Raw genomic sequence first — 16385 nt, 5'->3', positions numbered from 1 at the left:
TTAACGTTGTGAAAATGTCCATACCATCCAAAGGGATCTACAGATTCTACGCAATCTCTATCAAAATTTGAGTAGTATTTTTCACAAAAATAGAAATCTGGATATCCACATGCAAAAGAGTGAAATTGGACCCTTATCTTACATCATACACAAAAACCAATACAAAATTGATTAAAGACTTAAACATAACCTGAAACTATAGAACTCCTAGAAGAAAACATAGGAAAATTGCTCCTTGACATTGGTCTTGACAACAATTTTCTGGATATGACACCAAAAGTAAATGCAACAAAAGTAAAAATAAACACGTGGAATTGTATCAAACTAAAGAAACTTCTGCACAGCAAAGGAAACAATCACCAAATGAAATGGCAACCCACAGAATGGGAAAAAATATTTGCAAGCCACTTATCTGATAAGGGATTAATCTCCAAAATATATAGGGAACTTACACAATTAATCAAATAGCAAAAAAAAAACCTAATTAAAAGATGGACAAAGGATCTGAATAGTCATTTTTCCAAGGAAGACATACAAATGGCCAAGAGGTATATAAAAAGGTGCTCAACATCACTAATCATCAAGGAAATGCAAATGAAAACCACCATGAGATATCACCTCACAACTGTTAGGATGGCTAATACCAAAAAGACAAAAAAGATTAAGTGTTGCCAAGGGCGTGGAGCAAAGGGAACTCTTGTGCGCTGTTAGCGGGACTGTAAACTAGTTCAGCCACTACGGAGAATAGTATGGAGGTTCCTCAAAAAATTAAAAATGGAACTACCTTACGATTCAGCAATCCCACTTCTGGGTATATATCCAAAGGAAATGAAAACAGGTTACCCCCACGTTTATTGTAGCATTATTTGATGCGGGGTCGGCAAGCCAAAGAGTTGAAAGAAAGATTTCTTGGACTCTCAAGGTCTGGCAGTAGTGCTCTTTTATTTAGAGAAGAGTGTGGAATAGCATGGGGACAGGACCCATGGGCAGTAAAGAGCTGCTGCCACTGCATGGGGACAGGACCCATGGGCAGTCAGAGCTGCTGCTGCTGGAATGGGGACAGGACCCATGGGCAGTCAGAGCTGCTGCTGCTGGTGCTGCTGCTGCATGGGGACAGGACCCATGGGCAGTCAGAGCTGCTGCTGCTGCTGCTGCAAACATGGGTTGAGAGTAGGGCTAAATTTAAGGCATAGGTATGTGAGTTATCTCTTTACAAGACAAAGGAAAGACTATGTAAAAAGTCGTTAAAATGGTATCAGTGCAGGTGGGGTCTGGTTATTGGGTGGACTTATAACTTTTAGATAAGAATCAAACCGCATTAAGTAAATGGTAGAGGCCACCACCTTAAATATTATTTTCAGCTAAAGACAAAGGAGGATGTTGGTGGTTGGGGGAGTCAGCTACATGAGGTTTCCAGACAAGCACAATAAACAAGACTTAAGTCCTCGCCAACCCCATTAAGAGTTTCTAGAGATAAGGTCATCCCCCCTTCCTCTTGGTGCAGAGAGGGAGACACCCCCACAGATGGAGACTTCCTTCACAAATGCAAATGTCTCTCATCAAAGGGCAAGCAAACTCCACTCCTCAGAGCCTCCTTCTCATCTGCAGTTTTTAAAAGTAACCAGCCTAAAATAATCCTCATCATTATTCACCATAGCTACGATATGGCAACAACCTAAGTGCCCATCAACACATGAACGGATAAAGAAGATGCGAGATATATGTACATAAAACTATTCAGCCGTGAGAACAAAAGGAAATTCTGCCATTTGCAACACCATGGAAGGACTCTGAGGACATTATGCTAATTGAGATAAGTCAGAGAAAGACAAATATTGTATGATACCTCTTGTATGCGGAATCTAAAAAAACTGAAATCGTAAAATCAGTGAGTAAAATGGTGATTACCAGGGGCTGTGGCGTGAGGGAATGAGAGAGATGTTAAGGGTACATACTTGCAAGTAGATAAATAAGTCCTGGAGACCTAAAACACAGTACAGTGATCATAGATAACAACCTTATTATAAACTTTAAACTTGTTAAGAGACTAGATCTTAATTGTTCCCAACACTAGAGGAAATTATAATTATGTGATGCAATAGAGGTATAAGCTAATGCTACAATGGCAATCATATTGCAATATAAATGTACCAAATCAATGCTGTACACCTTAAACTTACACAAATTGTATGTCAAATACAGCTCAATAAAAAAATAATTGTCAAAAAATGTTAACTATGTGAGGTGATGGATGTGTTAATTAGCTTGATTGTGGTAATCATTTCACAGTATATACGCATATCAAATCATCACGTTATACACCTTAATACAATTTTTATTTCTCAATTATATCTCAATAAAGCTGGAAAAAATAATATTTAAGTATCCATGCCTGAACCTTGGGGCTCAAATAATTAATTGAGCGATTAAAATAAATATTCCAACTGAAATGAGTCTGCATTTCATTATATCATTAATTTAGTAATATCAACGATGAAGTTAACTTCATCTGAAAAGAAACAACAAAGCTCTTATCACTTCAGGAAATTTACTGTATATATAACCATGAATAAGAACAGAGAGCAACCTTGTTGAAATCCTTGCTCCCACACTGCAGTCATACAGAATGTGAATCAAATATGGATCTTAGCAAAACCACAAATTACTTCATGTCATAGATCTTTGGAAATCATTAAACAGTGAGTATCAAATCTATAAATGTCAAAAGCTTACTATACTTCTCTTATTGTACTTTTGTCCTTGAACACTTATTGCCCTGATAAGAACATGAGCTTCTTGGGGACAGGCCCCCTGTTTTGTCATTCTTTTTATACCAAAGTTGACCTAACACAAAGCAACCACTCAAAAAACGTTTGTTGAATTCAATTGCCTCCTAATTGGTCTCTCTGCTTACAGGCCATCCTCTTCAAAATCCTGCCAGTTCTTTTACAAAAATACATCTCTAATAATGTCATTCCATTGTCCCAAAACTTTAGTGGCTGTTCATAATCTGCTTTACAGGATTATGTCCACACACCTTGGCAGGGCATATGAGGACCTTCACACCCTGCCCTCAGCCTATATTCCCAGTTTCACTCCCAGCCTCTCCTCTTCACGCACCCTCTCAAGCCATACTAGCTGTTCCTTGAACTCTTTTGGATTTTTATTACTCTATGCCTTTGCAAATGCTGTTTCCTCTGTCTGAAAGGTTCTTCCCCTCTCAACTGCCTCATCAAACTCTTATTATTAAAGCTCAGTTAAAATATCACTACCTTTATAGCTTGCTCTGACTCCTCACAGAATTAATGTCTCCCCCATGCTGTATCAACGTGTTTATTTATTCTGAAAATGGACTAAGCTAACTCAGGGGGAAGGGAAGAACAGAAGGAGTGGGGAGCGCCCTGCCAATGGACTTACCCAAGCAGCGACTGCGGCACTACGTGTCAAGCATATTGTTCTAGCAGCAGTGGGAGAATGGGACTGGATGACCTTTAAGTTATGAGGTGCCATGGTTCACATCTTTCACACTGCGTGGAGGTGTGCTTCTGTGTGTGGAGGGGGCCAGGGCGCGGGTGGGAGAGACAAAGAGAGACAAACAGAGAGAGACAGAGATAAGAGAAGACATGAAAGGGGACGCAGTGCAGTAAAAGCAGATGGGCGGCCCCAAATTTCTTCCGCTTTTCAGTTTTGCAGAGGTTCAGCCCTGCATCTAGCGCTGTAGCAAAGGGGTGGGAGAGGAGGAAAGGGGAGGGGCTGTACTCGCTCTGAGCGTGCCCAGCCTCAACTGCCTGACAGATCACCTTCCGCTCCAGCATGGCTAGTTTCTCCTCGCCATGACTCATGCCTATTGTGCCAAGCAGGGCGCACTCAGCCCAGCAGCCCCACAGGTGGTATCGGCTCGGTGCGACGATTCCCGCCAGGCTAGGCAGTGGAGCGCCGCACAGCGCGCCTTCCCGCCTCTCAGCTGCCGCCCCAGCAGTCCCGACCCAGCGCCAGCAGGCCTGCTCGGTCGATCTTCGAGCGGAAGATGCGGCGGGGCTGGAAGATGGCTCTGTCCGGGGGTCTGCGGTGCTGCCGCCGGGTACTTTCCTGGGTGCCAGTGCTTGTTATCGTCCTCGTCGTGCTCTGGTCCTACTATGCCTACGTCTTTGAACTCTGCCTGGGTAAGTGGAGCTGGGCACCTAAGGTGGGGAAATTATGCTCCAGCATAATCGTCTGCCCTACCCTTTACACCGGTGTCCCCTGTGTTCTTAGCCCTCACACTGCGGTTTTCCTTTAGCTCCATGGAGAGCTCCTCGTCTCCAACCTCTGGCTTCCCACAGTATTTTTGTGTCCTCCCACCAGGGTCCCACCATGTCGCCATTGCTTCCCACTTAGGGTTTCTTAACATTTCCTGACCCTACTCACAAGAATTTCCTGGTTCTTCCCACTAGGGCCCCCTTTTCTCATACAGGACAACCACTTGTGCCATGTGTTCTCGTTCTGGGGGCTCCCACGCTACCGAACTGAGGAAACGACATACCCTGTGTCCTTAAACTGTCTGCTTAGACTACAAATCCCACCAATGCATCCAATTAGGAGCCCCACATTTTCCCATTCCCTTCAAATAGGAATCCCAAAATATTTCCTATACTCTCTTACCAGCTCTCCTTTTTCCAACTCTGGGATTCATCCTTTTCCCGTGATCCTCTGGTTCTCCTTAGTCTCCTGCCTTCCTTGCCTTTGGGGACCATACATTATTTTCTGACACCTCATACTAGTCACCCTGCTTTTATCACACTATGGTCCTGCCTTGTCCACTGTCTTCTCACACTAGAGTGTTCTCTTTACCCTCCCACAAGGGTTCCCACAATATCTTTCATACCCCTTCCAACTGCCACTACTTTTCTAATGATGATCTCCGCCCCCCCCCCCCCACCTTGTTAGCTTTTTTGAAAACTACTCCCCACCTCCTGTAGTCCTCTTCCGCTGTTAGTCCCACATTTTGCTTCCTTGTTCTGTGGGGTTTCTTATTATTATTTTCTCTTACTTCCCTGTAGGATTGCACTTATCCCCCATCTTCTCAAACTAGGGAAACACCATCCTTTCCCATTGAGATTTCTAATATTTCCTACTCCTTCCGATGAGAGCCTCATTTCTTGTCCCCTCTTTTTAGACCACCCCTTTTATAAAACTGAGGTCTCCTCTTGTACCCTGTCCTGTCACACTAGGGAGCATTCCATCTCCTCCTTATCTATAAAATGGTTTCCACAAGTATGTCTTGTGCTTTCAAACTCAGAATTCCACAACATTTCCTAACACAAACCCTAAGACCCTATCATGTATGTTCCCCACTTGGATTATCTCCCTAGTCCCCTATCCTTATCACTAATGGCCTTATAGTGTTCTTATCAATCCACAATGGAGTTTTCCTGTTTATCCTGTCTCCTCACAACAGCCCCTCTGCTTTTCTCACAGTGAGATCTCCCCTTGCCCCTATCCTTTCACAGTGAAGAATCCCCATCTCTTCTCAAAGGAGAGTCTATATAGTTATTGTCACTTCAATACTAGAGTCCTACTTCTAGCACCCTTAAACTTATGTCCTACAATGTTCCCTATTCGTTAAGTGTGAGGTTCCAGTACATTTCCAGTCCCCTCACCTTAGGACTCCTATTTGTCCCTTTGGATATCCCCTCACCCCCAAGTCCTTCCAAGACTTCTTTGTTCTTCATACCAGATTCTTCTCATCTTAAAAATTATGGCTGGGGTCCTGGTTTTTCCAACCCCAGGGCCTGACTCCACTTATAACTTCCTTCTCTTACATATTTCACAAGCAATAGTCTACTCCAGGTAGACTGGGATTAACTAGGGAGGCAGGAGATAACCCTCTTTTCCAATATAGAACTTTCTTCTAATCTGTTCACTAGAATTTGAATTTTCTTCATCTCCTTCTTAGATTCATTATGGAAAATGCAGAAAGAGTTATTAAAAACAAGTTCAATTCATTGCCTTCATAGATACAAATTTAGGCTGTTTTTCATTTTTATCTCAATCTGGTATTGAGGTGCACTAAGTGGGCTGTGTGATGACTGGGAAGTTTTTCTATTCTCAGACCTCACCACGTTGCTTTTTTGAATGATTAATTGAAGGGTTAGAAGTTCAGCTCCATTATTAGGATATGGACTTTGCTCCTAGGATCAATGCCATATTGTGAACACTATTAAACATATTTTGGAGTTTTTCAGTATTGATCTACATGAGGTTTGCCAAGTAATCATTTTAAAAATTAATAATGATAATGCCTAATACTTACACAGTACATTATCTGTGCCAGGCAATGTTCTAACTACTGTAGATATATTAATTCTCCATATATTAACTCATTTAATCCTCACAATAACCATTACTATTGTACCATTACTCTCCCAATGGGTATCATTAGTGTCCCAATTGTGCAGATGTGCAAACTGAGGCACAGATGAGCAAACTGAAGTAAAGACTAAGTTAGAATCAGTGCAAATAATCAGCTTTCTACAAGTTCTTGCTAAGTCATATAATATTAAAAACTGGAAGGAAACTTAGAGCTTATTTATTCTGTTTTATTTAATGTATTTGCAGAGTACTTGTTACATGCCAGTTACTGTTTTAAATGACTGTACACACACACATGCACACACACACACACACACACAAATTTAATCCTCATAACAACCTTATGAGAGACATACTATTATTATCCCTATTTTTAAAGACAAGAAAAATGAGGCACAGACAGATTAAGAAACTTGCCTAAAGCCACAGGGCTAGTAAACAGCCAAACATGGATGGCAACCCAGGCAGTATGATTCCACAATCCAGGCTTTAACCACCACAGTATCTTAACTCTCTGCCTCCTCTCAACTAATACAGAGGACAAAACTTGTTACTCACAGGCCAGTTGTAGCCTGCAGCTATATTCTATTTGGACTGCGCAGTATTTTCTTAACATTTTTCATCAATTACCATTATTTAAAAACCAGGAAAGTAAGAAGGCTTTGACTTCCAATTCTGGCTCCACCAGTCCATCCTGTAATCTTCATTTTACAATCTTTAACAAATGAGCGACCTGGGTTTCAGAAAGGTTAAATCAAATTTTCCTAAAGTCACATGTTTACTAAGTAATGGAGAATTGGATGTCAAGGCTGCCTGATATCAAAGCAACACAATCAAATTAACAGATTTGAGTTTCAATATGACTCAAGAAGTAATATTAAGGATCTAACTTCTTTCTAGAAATAGAACCTGAGTCTTTCTCCCTAGTGTCAGGTTATGGCTGAAGCCAAAAGTGGTATTTTTGTCTTACAATTCTTAGAGTTTGAATTCTGCCACTTACTAACTAGGAGACCTGAGGCAAGTTCCCTAATCTCTTTCAACCTCAGTTGCCTCACATGCATCTTGCTTATATGGTTTTTCATTCATACCACAAATACTTGCTTAGTACCTACTATATACCAATATAGCATTATTGTTGTGAGATTTAAATAATATGGTGCATAAAAACCATGCATCACTTGGGCCTGCCCCAGTGGCCTAGTGGTCAAGTTCAGCATGCTCCACTTCAGTGGCCGAGGTTCGGTTCTCAGGTGTGGACCTACACCACTCGTCAGTGGCCATGTTGTGGCAGTGGCTCACTTACAAAAAAAAGAAAAAAAGAGGAAGATTGGCAACAGATGTTAGCTCAGGGTGAATCTTCCTCAGCAAAAACAAAAAAAGGAGAAGAAGCATGCATCACAGTTGACAGAACATTGTAAGAGCTCATTAAATGGTAACTTATTACTATTATTAATGAAGCTATAAGGAATTCCACTTAGTTCAAAAAAATAAGAAGCTTATACTGTTAGACAGAGGGAAAGGTAACAGTATCTATTTTTTAGGTAAAATTCACGAAACATAAAATTAACCATTTTAAAGTGTTCACTTGAGTGACATTTAGTAAATTCATAATGTTGTACAACCATCACTAATACCTAGTTCCAAAACATTTTCATCACCCCAAAAGGAAGCCTCATGGGCATTAAATAGCCACATCCCATTCCCTCCTCCCCCCAGTCTTTACCACCCACTAATCTGTGTTCTGTCTCTATGAATTTACCTATTCTGGATGTTTCACCTAAATGGCATCATTCAAACTGTGTCCTTTTGTGTCTGGCTTCTTTCAATTAGCATAATGTTTTTGAGGTCCATCCACATTGTAGTATGTAACACTACATTCCTTTTTATGTCTGAATAATATCCCATTGTATGTACATACCACATTTTATCCATTCATCCATTGATGAACATTTGGGTTGTCCCACCTTTTGTCTATTCTGAACAGTGCTGCTATAAACATTCGTGTACAAGTATTTGTTTGGATATTTATTTTCAGTTCTTTTGAGTAAATACCAGGGAAAGAGGTGGGAATTGCTGGGCTGTATGTTAATTCTATGTGTAACTTTTTAAGGAAACTCCAGTCACTTAACTCCCCAGTAGTGAGCTAAAATTTGAAGGAACAGAGCACATGTGTAATTGCACATATCGCTATAATCATACATGGCAAGTTTCCCATAGAATGGCTAACTGTGTTTTCCCAAGAGATTCATGATAGAGGATTCATTTTTTAAAAGTTTATTATGACTCTTGTAACATTTTCATTTTGAATACGATTGAAGTATTCTTAGTCTCTTCCTTTAATAATGTAAAAGGCAATATTAGAAAAATAAAGGAAAGGCAGAACTACCAACATAAGTACCACAATGTTTTAGAATAAAGGCCCCCTTTTTTCCCTCACAAGTATGTAACTTCCAACAGGGAATTTTGCAAGAAAATATTTTTTTCTTAGATTTATTGACTCCTCACAGGTTTCAGGAGTGAAAAGGACTTTAAAAGTTAAGTCCACTGCCTAACTAATGTCTAAATGTCCTCTACAACATTTCCGAATGTTTGTAATGGGAAACTCACTTATTCCCAATGCTGCTAGTCTGGCTGGTCATCATTGTTATCATCATCATCTTCATCATTTTTTCTTATATTGAGCTAAAATGTGTTGACCTGCAGCTTTTACCCATTGATTCTATTTCTGCCCTCTGTTCTTGGATCATATAAATCAATCCCACTTGCACAAAACAGTCCTGACATTACTTAAAGAGGGTGTCCCTCCACCTGGGGGCTTCACTGGTTGCCATTCATTTTTCTGTATATACATTGTCGCATTCCAACATCTGCAAAGCACTGAGTGATCTCCTTCCCTCATCCACAAGTGCTGTGGCAAGTGTAGCAAATGGGAGTCAGGACCTCCACTTCTTGTTTAGCAGTGAGTGTTCCCCCATAGAGGCAGATGAAGATATGCCAAACAGCAATTTGTCAGCTACTCTTTATTAAGATTGGTCTCCAAGAAACTGTGTTCTCTCTCATTCTATTTTAAAGAGATGTTATTAACCCAGTTCAGGGCCTCGTAGAACTGATGCAGACATGCAACATGAATGTGCAAAATCATGAAATCCCAGGTTGGGCCATCAAGGCTTCTTGTTTCCACTTCCATTCGTATTGTCAAAGTAGAGTGTGTGCTTCTTTCAATCATTCTTAACCAGGATTCTTTAGCTGAAAAGGAAAAATGACATTGGTCATATTTAACACAAATGGAACAGTTTTAACGATGTCCATTCAAATGATCATTAAAAAGGAGAATTTTTTAAGACTCAGCAAAAATAGACCTGTAAATGAAGAGAAAGAGAAGGTATGACTAATGAAGGACCTGAGGGAATAGCCCCTAGAATATGGTCCCATTCTCTGTTTGGATTTTTGTTCCATTGTTCTGACCCTTAAGTGTTTATCATTGTGTGTGAAAAACATCTTAATTTAATAGCTTATTAAGATTGAGAACCAATTAAGATTGAGGTGCTAAGGTAAAATTTCACTTTACCTTAGCACCAAATACAAGTGCTCACAAATGGTGGTGGTGTAAAAACAGGTAGGCCTCACTTTGTACAAATGACATTCTGAACAAAAGTTATATATGTATCACAGTAAGCTAGCAAGGAATGATTGGGGAAGGTAAACACAGTACATGGAAAAAATCCTGGAGGCTGTAATCTAGTCCCATCTTTACCCCTAACTTGCTCTATGACCTTGAGCAAATCATTTGATACTACTCTAGTCCATTTTTCCCATCTGTAAAATGAGACAGATAAACCAGATAATCACTAAAGTCCCTTCCAGTTCTGATATTCTAGGAACTCTTAGTTCAAATATAATAATTAATATTCATTAAGTACTTACCTTGTGCTAGATACTATGCTAAACATCATTTGCATGCATTAACTCATATAATTCTGAAGTAACATTGTGAGGAAGATACTGTTAAGGAAGTTGCCCAGGGTCACAAAATAGTGCAGCTGGACTTCTAACTCAGACAGTCTGACTTCAGAGCTGGCATGCAACCTCCACACTATATTACTTCTAAATATACAAGTGAAGCTTGATATTTAAAGGTATTCTACAGTGAATAATTTAGGAAAATGAATAAACATCTAATTTTTCAGCTTTTCAGTTCTTACTACCTTTTTGTTTAGCTTGAGTGTTTCTATTTGTTGGGGGTTTTTTAAAAAAAAATCAAGTTATACCTGTATTTGTTGAAGGAGTAGAAATTCTTAATTACTCGAGTTGTAAGATGAAGGAAGATAGGAAAGGATGTAATTTAATCATCCTTGCTTTTCCTTATCTTAGCAGGCTGGTGGATTCCTAAAGTACCATTGAATAAATTGCTCAAAAATGATGCTATGGAAAAATGGATTAGAAAAATACTGTTTTTAAATATCACTAATTTTGACCTTTCTCTCTTTTTTCACAGTAACTGTTTTGAGCCCAGCAGAAAAAGGTAAGAGGGTATTGTAAATTGTATTGGTCGGTAGTATATCCCTCTTTCTATCTAAAAGTCTATCTATCTATCTACATAAAAGCCTATAAATTGAGCACCTTTCCCAGGAACACACTGAGGTGAGTGGAAAGTTTAGGATGGCAGTTTTCAGGAAGCTTACCCAGAGATAGAGCAGAGTATATTTTTAGTGACCCCTTTGGCTATATGACAGAAATTGAAAGTTACCAGGATTTATGATAGAGAAGGGCACAGGTACCACTCTGTTGGCCACAGTGACACTAGGCTTTCTTTTGGTTCATCACTGTTGTCCTCCGTACCTTGTCTTTCTGCCCAATTCATCCCCTCTTCAAGGCATGGAGTAAGGGACCCACTGGAGGCTTTTAAAGGTTAAGTCCATCACCATCACAGTTCCAACGTATTTACTGTACCCCTCTCCACTCCTCACCCCCATTTTGGCTTGAGTTACAAGAGACTGAGGCATTTTTCATTAAAAATGTGTAAGCTAAGCATGAGTCTTAACAAAATTTTAGCTTTATATTATTTTTTCAGATATTAACATAAGTATTTATGTAGCCACTTTATATAGTCACGTTTAATTTTCACTTCATGGGAATTAATTGTTGTAATTCATTAACTATGTAGCATTCATATTATGCTCTTTTAAAGCTCCAATATGCTATTACTCATTTGACAGAGGTGTTAGCTATAGAGACAACAGAGCAGAGAGATGGGAAGACAGTAGACCATAGTAGTTAAAAGTATGAATTCTGGGACCAGCCCAGTGGCGTAGCAGTTAAGTTCACACACTCCGCTTCAGTGGTCCAGGGTTCGCCAGTTCAGATCCCAGGTGCAGACCTACATACTGCTTATCAAGCCATGCTGTGGCAGGCGTCCCACATATAAAATAAAGGAAAATAGGCTCGGATGTTAGCTCAGAGCCAATCTTCCTCAGTAAAAAAGAGGAGGATTGGCGGCTGATGTTAGCTGAGGGCTAATCTTCCTCAAAACAAAAATTAGGAAAAAAGTATGAATTCTGGAGCTGGACTGTCCAAATTCAAATCCTGACTCTGCTACTTTCTAGCAAATTGTTTGACCTCCTCGTGATCATCTTAGTCATGTGTAGATTAGAAATAATAATACTACCTATTTCATAGAGTTGTGAAAATTTAGTGAGTTAATGCAAGTAAAGCACTTAGGACAGTGGTGAGTAAAGCACATTCTGATGACTCAATAAATGTTTACTACTATCATTGTAGGCTTAGAGCAAGTTGTGAGTTGCCTCTTATTCTTCTATATGGTTCTTAGGCTCAGAGATCATTTTTTGTATACATATATGAAATAATTATAAATAAATATTTTCTGCAATAAACTTTCAAGACAAATTGGGTGGGGGCTTAGATGATGCTCTACCATAATAGGAATAATGACAACAATATTGTTGTTATTATCGGAAACTACAATTTATTGTGCTGGGTACCCTCCTAAGTATTGTATATACGTTTTTCAATATTAAATCATCACAACGATGTAGACACTCTTATGTCCATTTTTATTGAGAAGGAAACTGAAGTTTAGAGAGGTTAAGTAACTTATCCCAGGTCATCTAACTAGTAAGTGGTAGGATTCAAATCCAGAACTGTCTGGCTTCAAAGTCAATGCTCTTAAGCAAACCTGCACTTGTCTTTTACTTTTCAATCTGCAGCTCTCTCGTAGGTTTAGTTGAGCTCCTTACTCAGAAACTTGATGCTCAGTTGCTCCTTTTTCTAGTGTCCAGAGTACTATGTCATCATTTTTTTGTATATTATCTGTGAACTGAACCACGCCAGTGTAAAGTGTTATTTGTAATGTCAACTCAGTTCAAAGCCTGCCAAGTAGCATCAATCTGGTTACCAGGATTTGAGCTCTTTAGGAGATTGTAACCACAATCTATGATTCTTAAGGTCCCTTCTGACTCTAGAATTCTGTGGTTCCAAGACACTTTCTCCTGATAGCTCTTAAATTTATTGATACAGTAAAGAATAAGATTAGATTTTACTTCTTTATTGTGCAGTGGGGCATAATGGGACAAAGCACAGGATTTAGGGACAGAAGATCTGGGTTGGAGTTCCGGCTCCATCATTTACTAGCTCTATGACCTTTGGTAAGTAACTAAACTTCTCTGAACCTCAATTTCTGTAAAATGGGGCTAGTTTAATAGCATCTTACAGATTTATCATAAGCTAGCACAAGTAAAAGTATACAGCAGTAAACTGCTTTGTAAATATTAAGTATTAACAATCTCAGTTGTAACATTTTTTTTTGAATGTCAGGATTCTCAAAGACAGTGGAATCCATAAACTATAATTAGATTTGATTATAACCAGAAGGTTGAAAGTTAGACTTATAAAGAACTTCTGAAACACTAGGAGATGCCATGAAATCTCCTTTTCAGAAAGTATCAGACACCCAACTCTGGCATGAATCAGTGAGCCATGCCTAGAAGCAAACCAGTAGGTCCAATGACTATCTGAGGTCCTTTCTAACCCTGTGAATCTGTGGGTTGTTTGAAATTACACTTCACTATTAAAGTAGAATACAGTATAGCATATGACTGCCAGTAAGAACATTGTTTGGCATAGGCAAAGAAAATATAAGGGGCAAAGAAATGAAAGCCTCTAATCACATAACCTTTTATTCAGTCTCCACAGCTTAAGAAAACCATAGTCAAATATATTGCAAAAGTTTTTCCATTTCTTGTCTGGTTAATGGTTCCTCTGCTGGATTGAAGAGTATCACTCCAAAATTCATATCTACCTGAAACCCGTGAATGTGACTTTGTTTGGAAATAGAGTTTTGCAATTGTAATCAAATTAAGATGAGGTCATACTGGATTAGGGTGGGCCCCATGACTGGTGTCCTTATAAGAAGAGGGGAACTTGGATACACAGATACACAGAGAGAAGATGGCCATGTGAAGAAGGAGGCAGAGATTGGAGTGATGCTGCCACAAACCAGGGAACATCCAGGATTGCTAGGAACCACCAGAAGCTAGGAAGAGGCAAGGAAGGATCCTCCTCTGGAGCCTTCAGAGAGCTTGACTTTGCCTGTACCTTAATTTCAGACTTCTAGCCTCTGGAACCGAGAGAAAAAATTTCTGTTGTTTTAAGCCACCTAGTTTGTGGTAATTTGTTATGACAGCCCTAGGAAACTAAGACAGTACCTGATAAATTTCAATCTCTAATGCACTGTTAAAAGAGCATTGTAACAGTAGCAAATAAGCACAGACTTTGGCGTCACATATACCTGGGATCAAATCTTGATTTTGCCACTTATTGTATATATGACCTTGGAGAACTTAACCTCACTAACTTTCGCTTTCTTACTCAGTAAAATGGGGCTAACAATACCTACATTTTATGGTCATTTGGAGCACTAAATGAGATTGTGTATTTAAGTCTCTTGGCAATGCCTGGCATATGATAAGTACAAAATAGTAGATACTGTTATTGTTATTGTCATTAACATTGGAAAGGACCTAAAAGATGTTTCTTCTAAGGAGCATAACATTTCAGGACTGTTCCTGATTCCTGCTACTACCCTCGTAAATATATTGTTACAATCCATGCACTTGTCTTTTGTAAATAGAACAGCTGAGACCCAAAGAAGTAAAATATGTTGACCTAGTCACGCTGATTCTAGTGCACAGAAAGGATTAAAGCCCAGATCATCTGAACCACAGTCCAGAATGTTATATGTTATGTCATCCTTGATTATACAGGACTCAAAAAATCTTTTTTTAAGACATGAGTCCATATCTTCTTCCATAGATCATACTAGAAAACATAATAATAATGTATTTATTTTGCTTTCACGAGAATGTTTGTATAGATGATCTCATTCAGCATCACACTGTCTACATTTTGAAGATCTTAACTGAAAGATCTTACCTTGTCTACCCCTGAGGTGAGGATCTGAGATGAGATGGAGGTTGGCAATTTAGTAGGGTCCAAGGATTTGGGGAGGCTAACGCATGAATTTAGGAATGGGATTAGGCACCATCTGTCAGACAATCCACATAAAAGCAAGAGTAATGTATTGACCTCAGTTGCTCATCTTCAAAAAGGGCCATTAATCATTTTAAGCAAAAATTTAATTCTCTGAGAATTCATTTGCATTTTGAATGGTTTGCATACTAAATTCTCTGGTTTCTCCTTTAAAGTTAAAAATTATTGTAATTATTTACCTTTTTAGAAATAGATGTAATTTCTAAATAATAGAACTGTTATGGGCTGAATTGTGTCCTCCCAAAATTCACATGTTGAAATCCCAACCCCTAGCACCTCATAATGTGACTGTCTTTGGAGGTAGGGTTTAAAGAAGTAGTTACGTTAAAATGAGATCACTAGGGTAGCCTTTAATCAATGTGACTGGTGTCTTTATAAGAAGGGGAGATCAGGACACAGACACACAGAGAGGGAAGACCATGTGGAGACATAGGAAGAAGACAGCCGTCTACAATCCAAGAGAGGCGTTGGAAGAAACCAACCCTGCCGACACCTTGATCTTGGACTTCTGGTCTCCAAAATTATGAGAAAGTAAATTTCTGTTGTTTCAACCATTCAATCTGTGGCACTTTGTTATGGCAGCCCTAGCAAACTAGTACAAGAACTTATTCAGGTTTCCATTTGAAAATCCAGAGCATGGACATATCTGCTTTGTGTTGGCTTCTTGATTAGACTAACCTTAGTTTATTGGTGATATATTAGACACCAGGAGGGTGAGAAACCACTGGGAGGAAAAAGTTTGGGCCATAGTATGATGTTTTATACTCACCTCCAGACTGCATAGGAAATCCTCAATAAGGTTTTGAGCAGTTATCTCAGTGCTCTTAATATACTATTTTATATTTATTATGATAAAATTACTTTATAGTGAGGATTTGGGTGAGCAGACAAAAGCTTTCTTTAGAGGCTAACTCAGTTCTAAAAGAATGTTATATTAATATTAATATAATAATAATTATTATATATAATTAATATAATAATTAATATTAATATAATTTTGTTATAAAAATAATGCTTATTGAAAATTCAGACAATACGAAAATGTATAAAATAAAAAAATTAAAGTCCTCCTCACACTGCCCCCTCTGCTATCGCTATTCACAGATAACTACTCTATTTACTTTGATTTGTATCCTTCTAGATCTTTTCCTGTGTATTTACTTACAAAAATATGAGTATAGAAGTGTATATTTACATGGGGTTGGTTGTTTCTTTAACTGGGTGATACTGTGCATATTAGTCTATGACTTACTTTTTTCACTTAATCATATCTCATAGATATCTTTCCATGTTAGTATATACAAATGTATTTCATTTTTTTAATGATCTCAGGATGCATGTTCTGTGATTTATTTAACCATTCCCCAATAATGAACTTAAAAATAAAACTTTATTATTATAAAAGTAATATAACCTCATAAAATGCAAATGATATAGAAATGAATAAGGTAGAAAGTGTAAGTTGTTTG

General features: G+C 38.7%; 1 protein-coding gene and 1 long non-coding RNA gene across 3 annotated transcripts in view; one reads left to right on the top strand and one right to left on the bottom strand.

The window, feature by feature from the left end:
• The window catches only part of LOC138921870 (uncharacterized), a 51218-nt gene extending 47291 nt beyond the window's left edge, over positions 1–3927 (bottom strand). The window contains exons 1-2 of the long non-coding RNA XR_011434818.1: positions 3801–3927; positions 3418–3545 (exon numbers count right to left, since the gene is read on the bottom strand). This is a non-coding gene — a long non-coding RNA (uncharacterized lncRNA). The remainder of the gene's footprint in view (positions 1–3417; positions 3546–3800) is intronic.
• The window catches only part of ZDHHC15 (zinc finger DHHC-type palmitoyltransferase 15), a 67690-nt gene continuing 54831 nt past the window's right edge, over positions 3527–16385 (top strand). The window contains exons 1-2 of one of the 2 annotated variants that reach the window (XM_070257508.1): positions 3527–4163; positions 10847–10873. In XM_070257508.1, the coding sequence (XP_070113609.1) occupies positions 4028–4163; positions 10847–10873 (163 nt within the window). In that variant the 5' untranslated portion in view covers positions 3527–4027. The remainder of the gene's footprint in view (positions 4164–10846; positions 10874–16385) is intronic. The other variant, XM_001504982.6, reaches the window with a different exon arrangement.

The sequence above is a fragment of the Equus caballus genome, chromosome X (assembly GCF_041296265.1).
Source record: "Equus caballus isolate H_3958 breed thoroughbred chromosome X, TB-T2T, whole genome shotgun sequence".
NCBI lineage: Eukaryota > Metazoa > Chordata > Mammalia > Perissodactyla > Equidae > Equus > Equus caballus.
The sequence above is the reverse complement of the archived record's forward strand: the minus strand, read 5'-3'. Positions and strand labels throughout refer to the sequence as shown.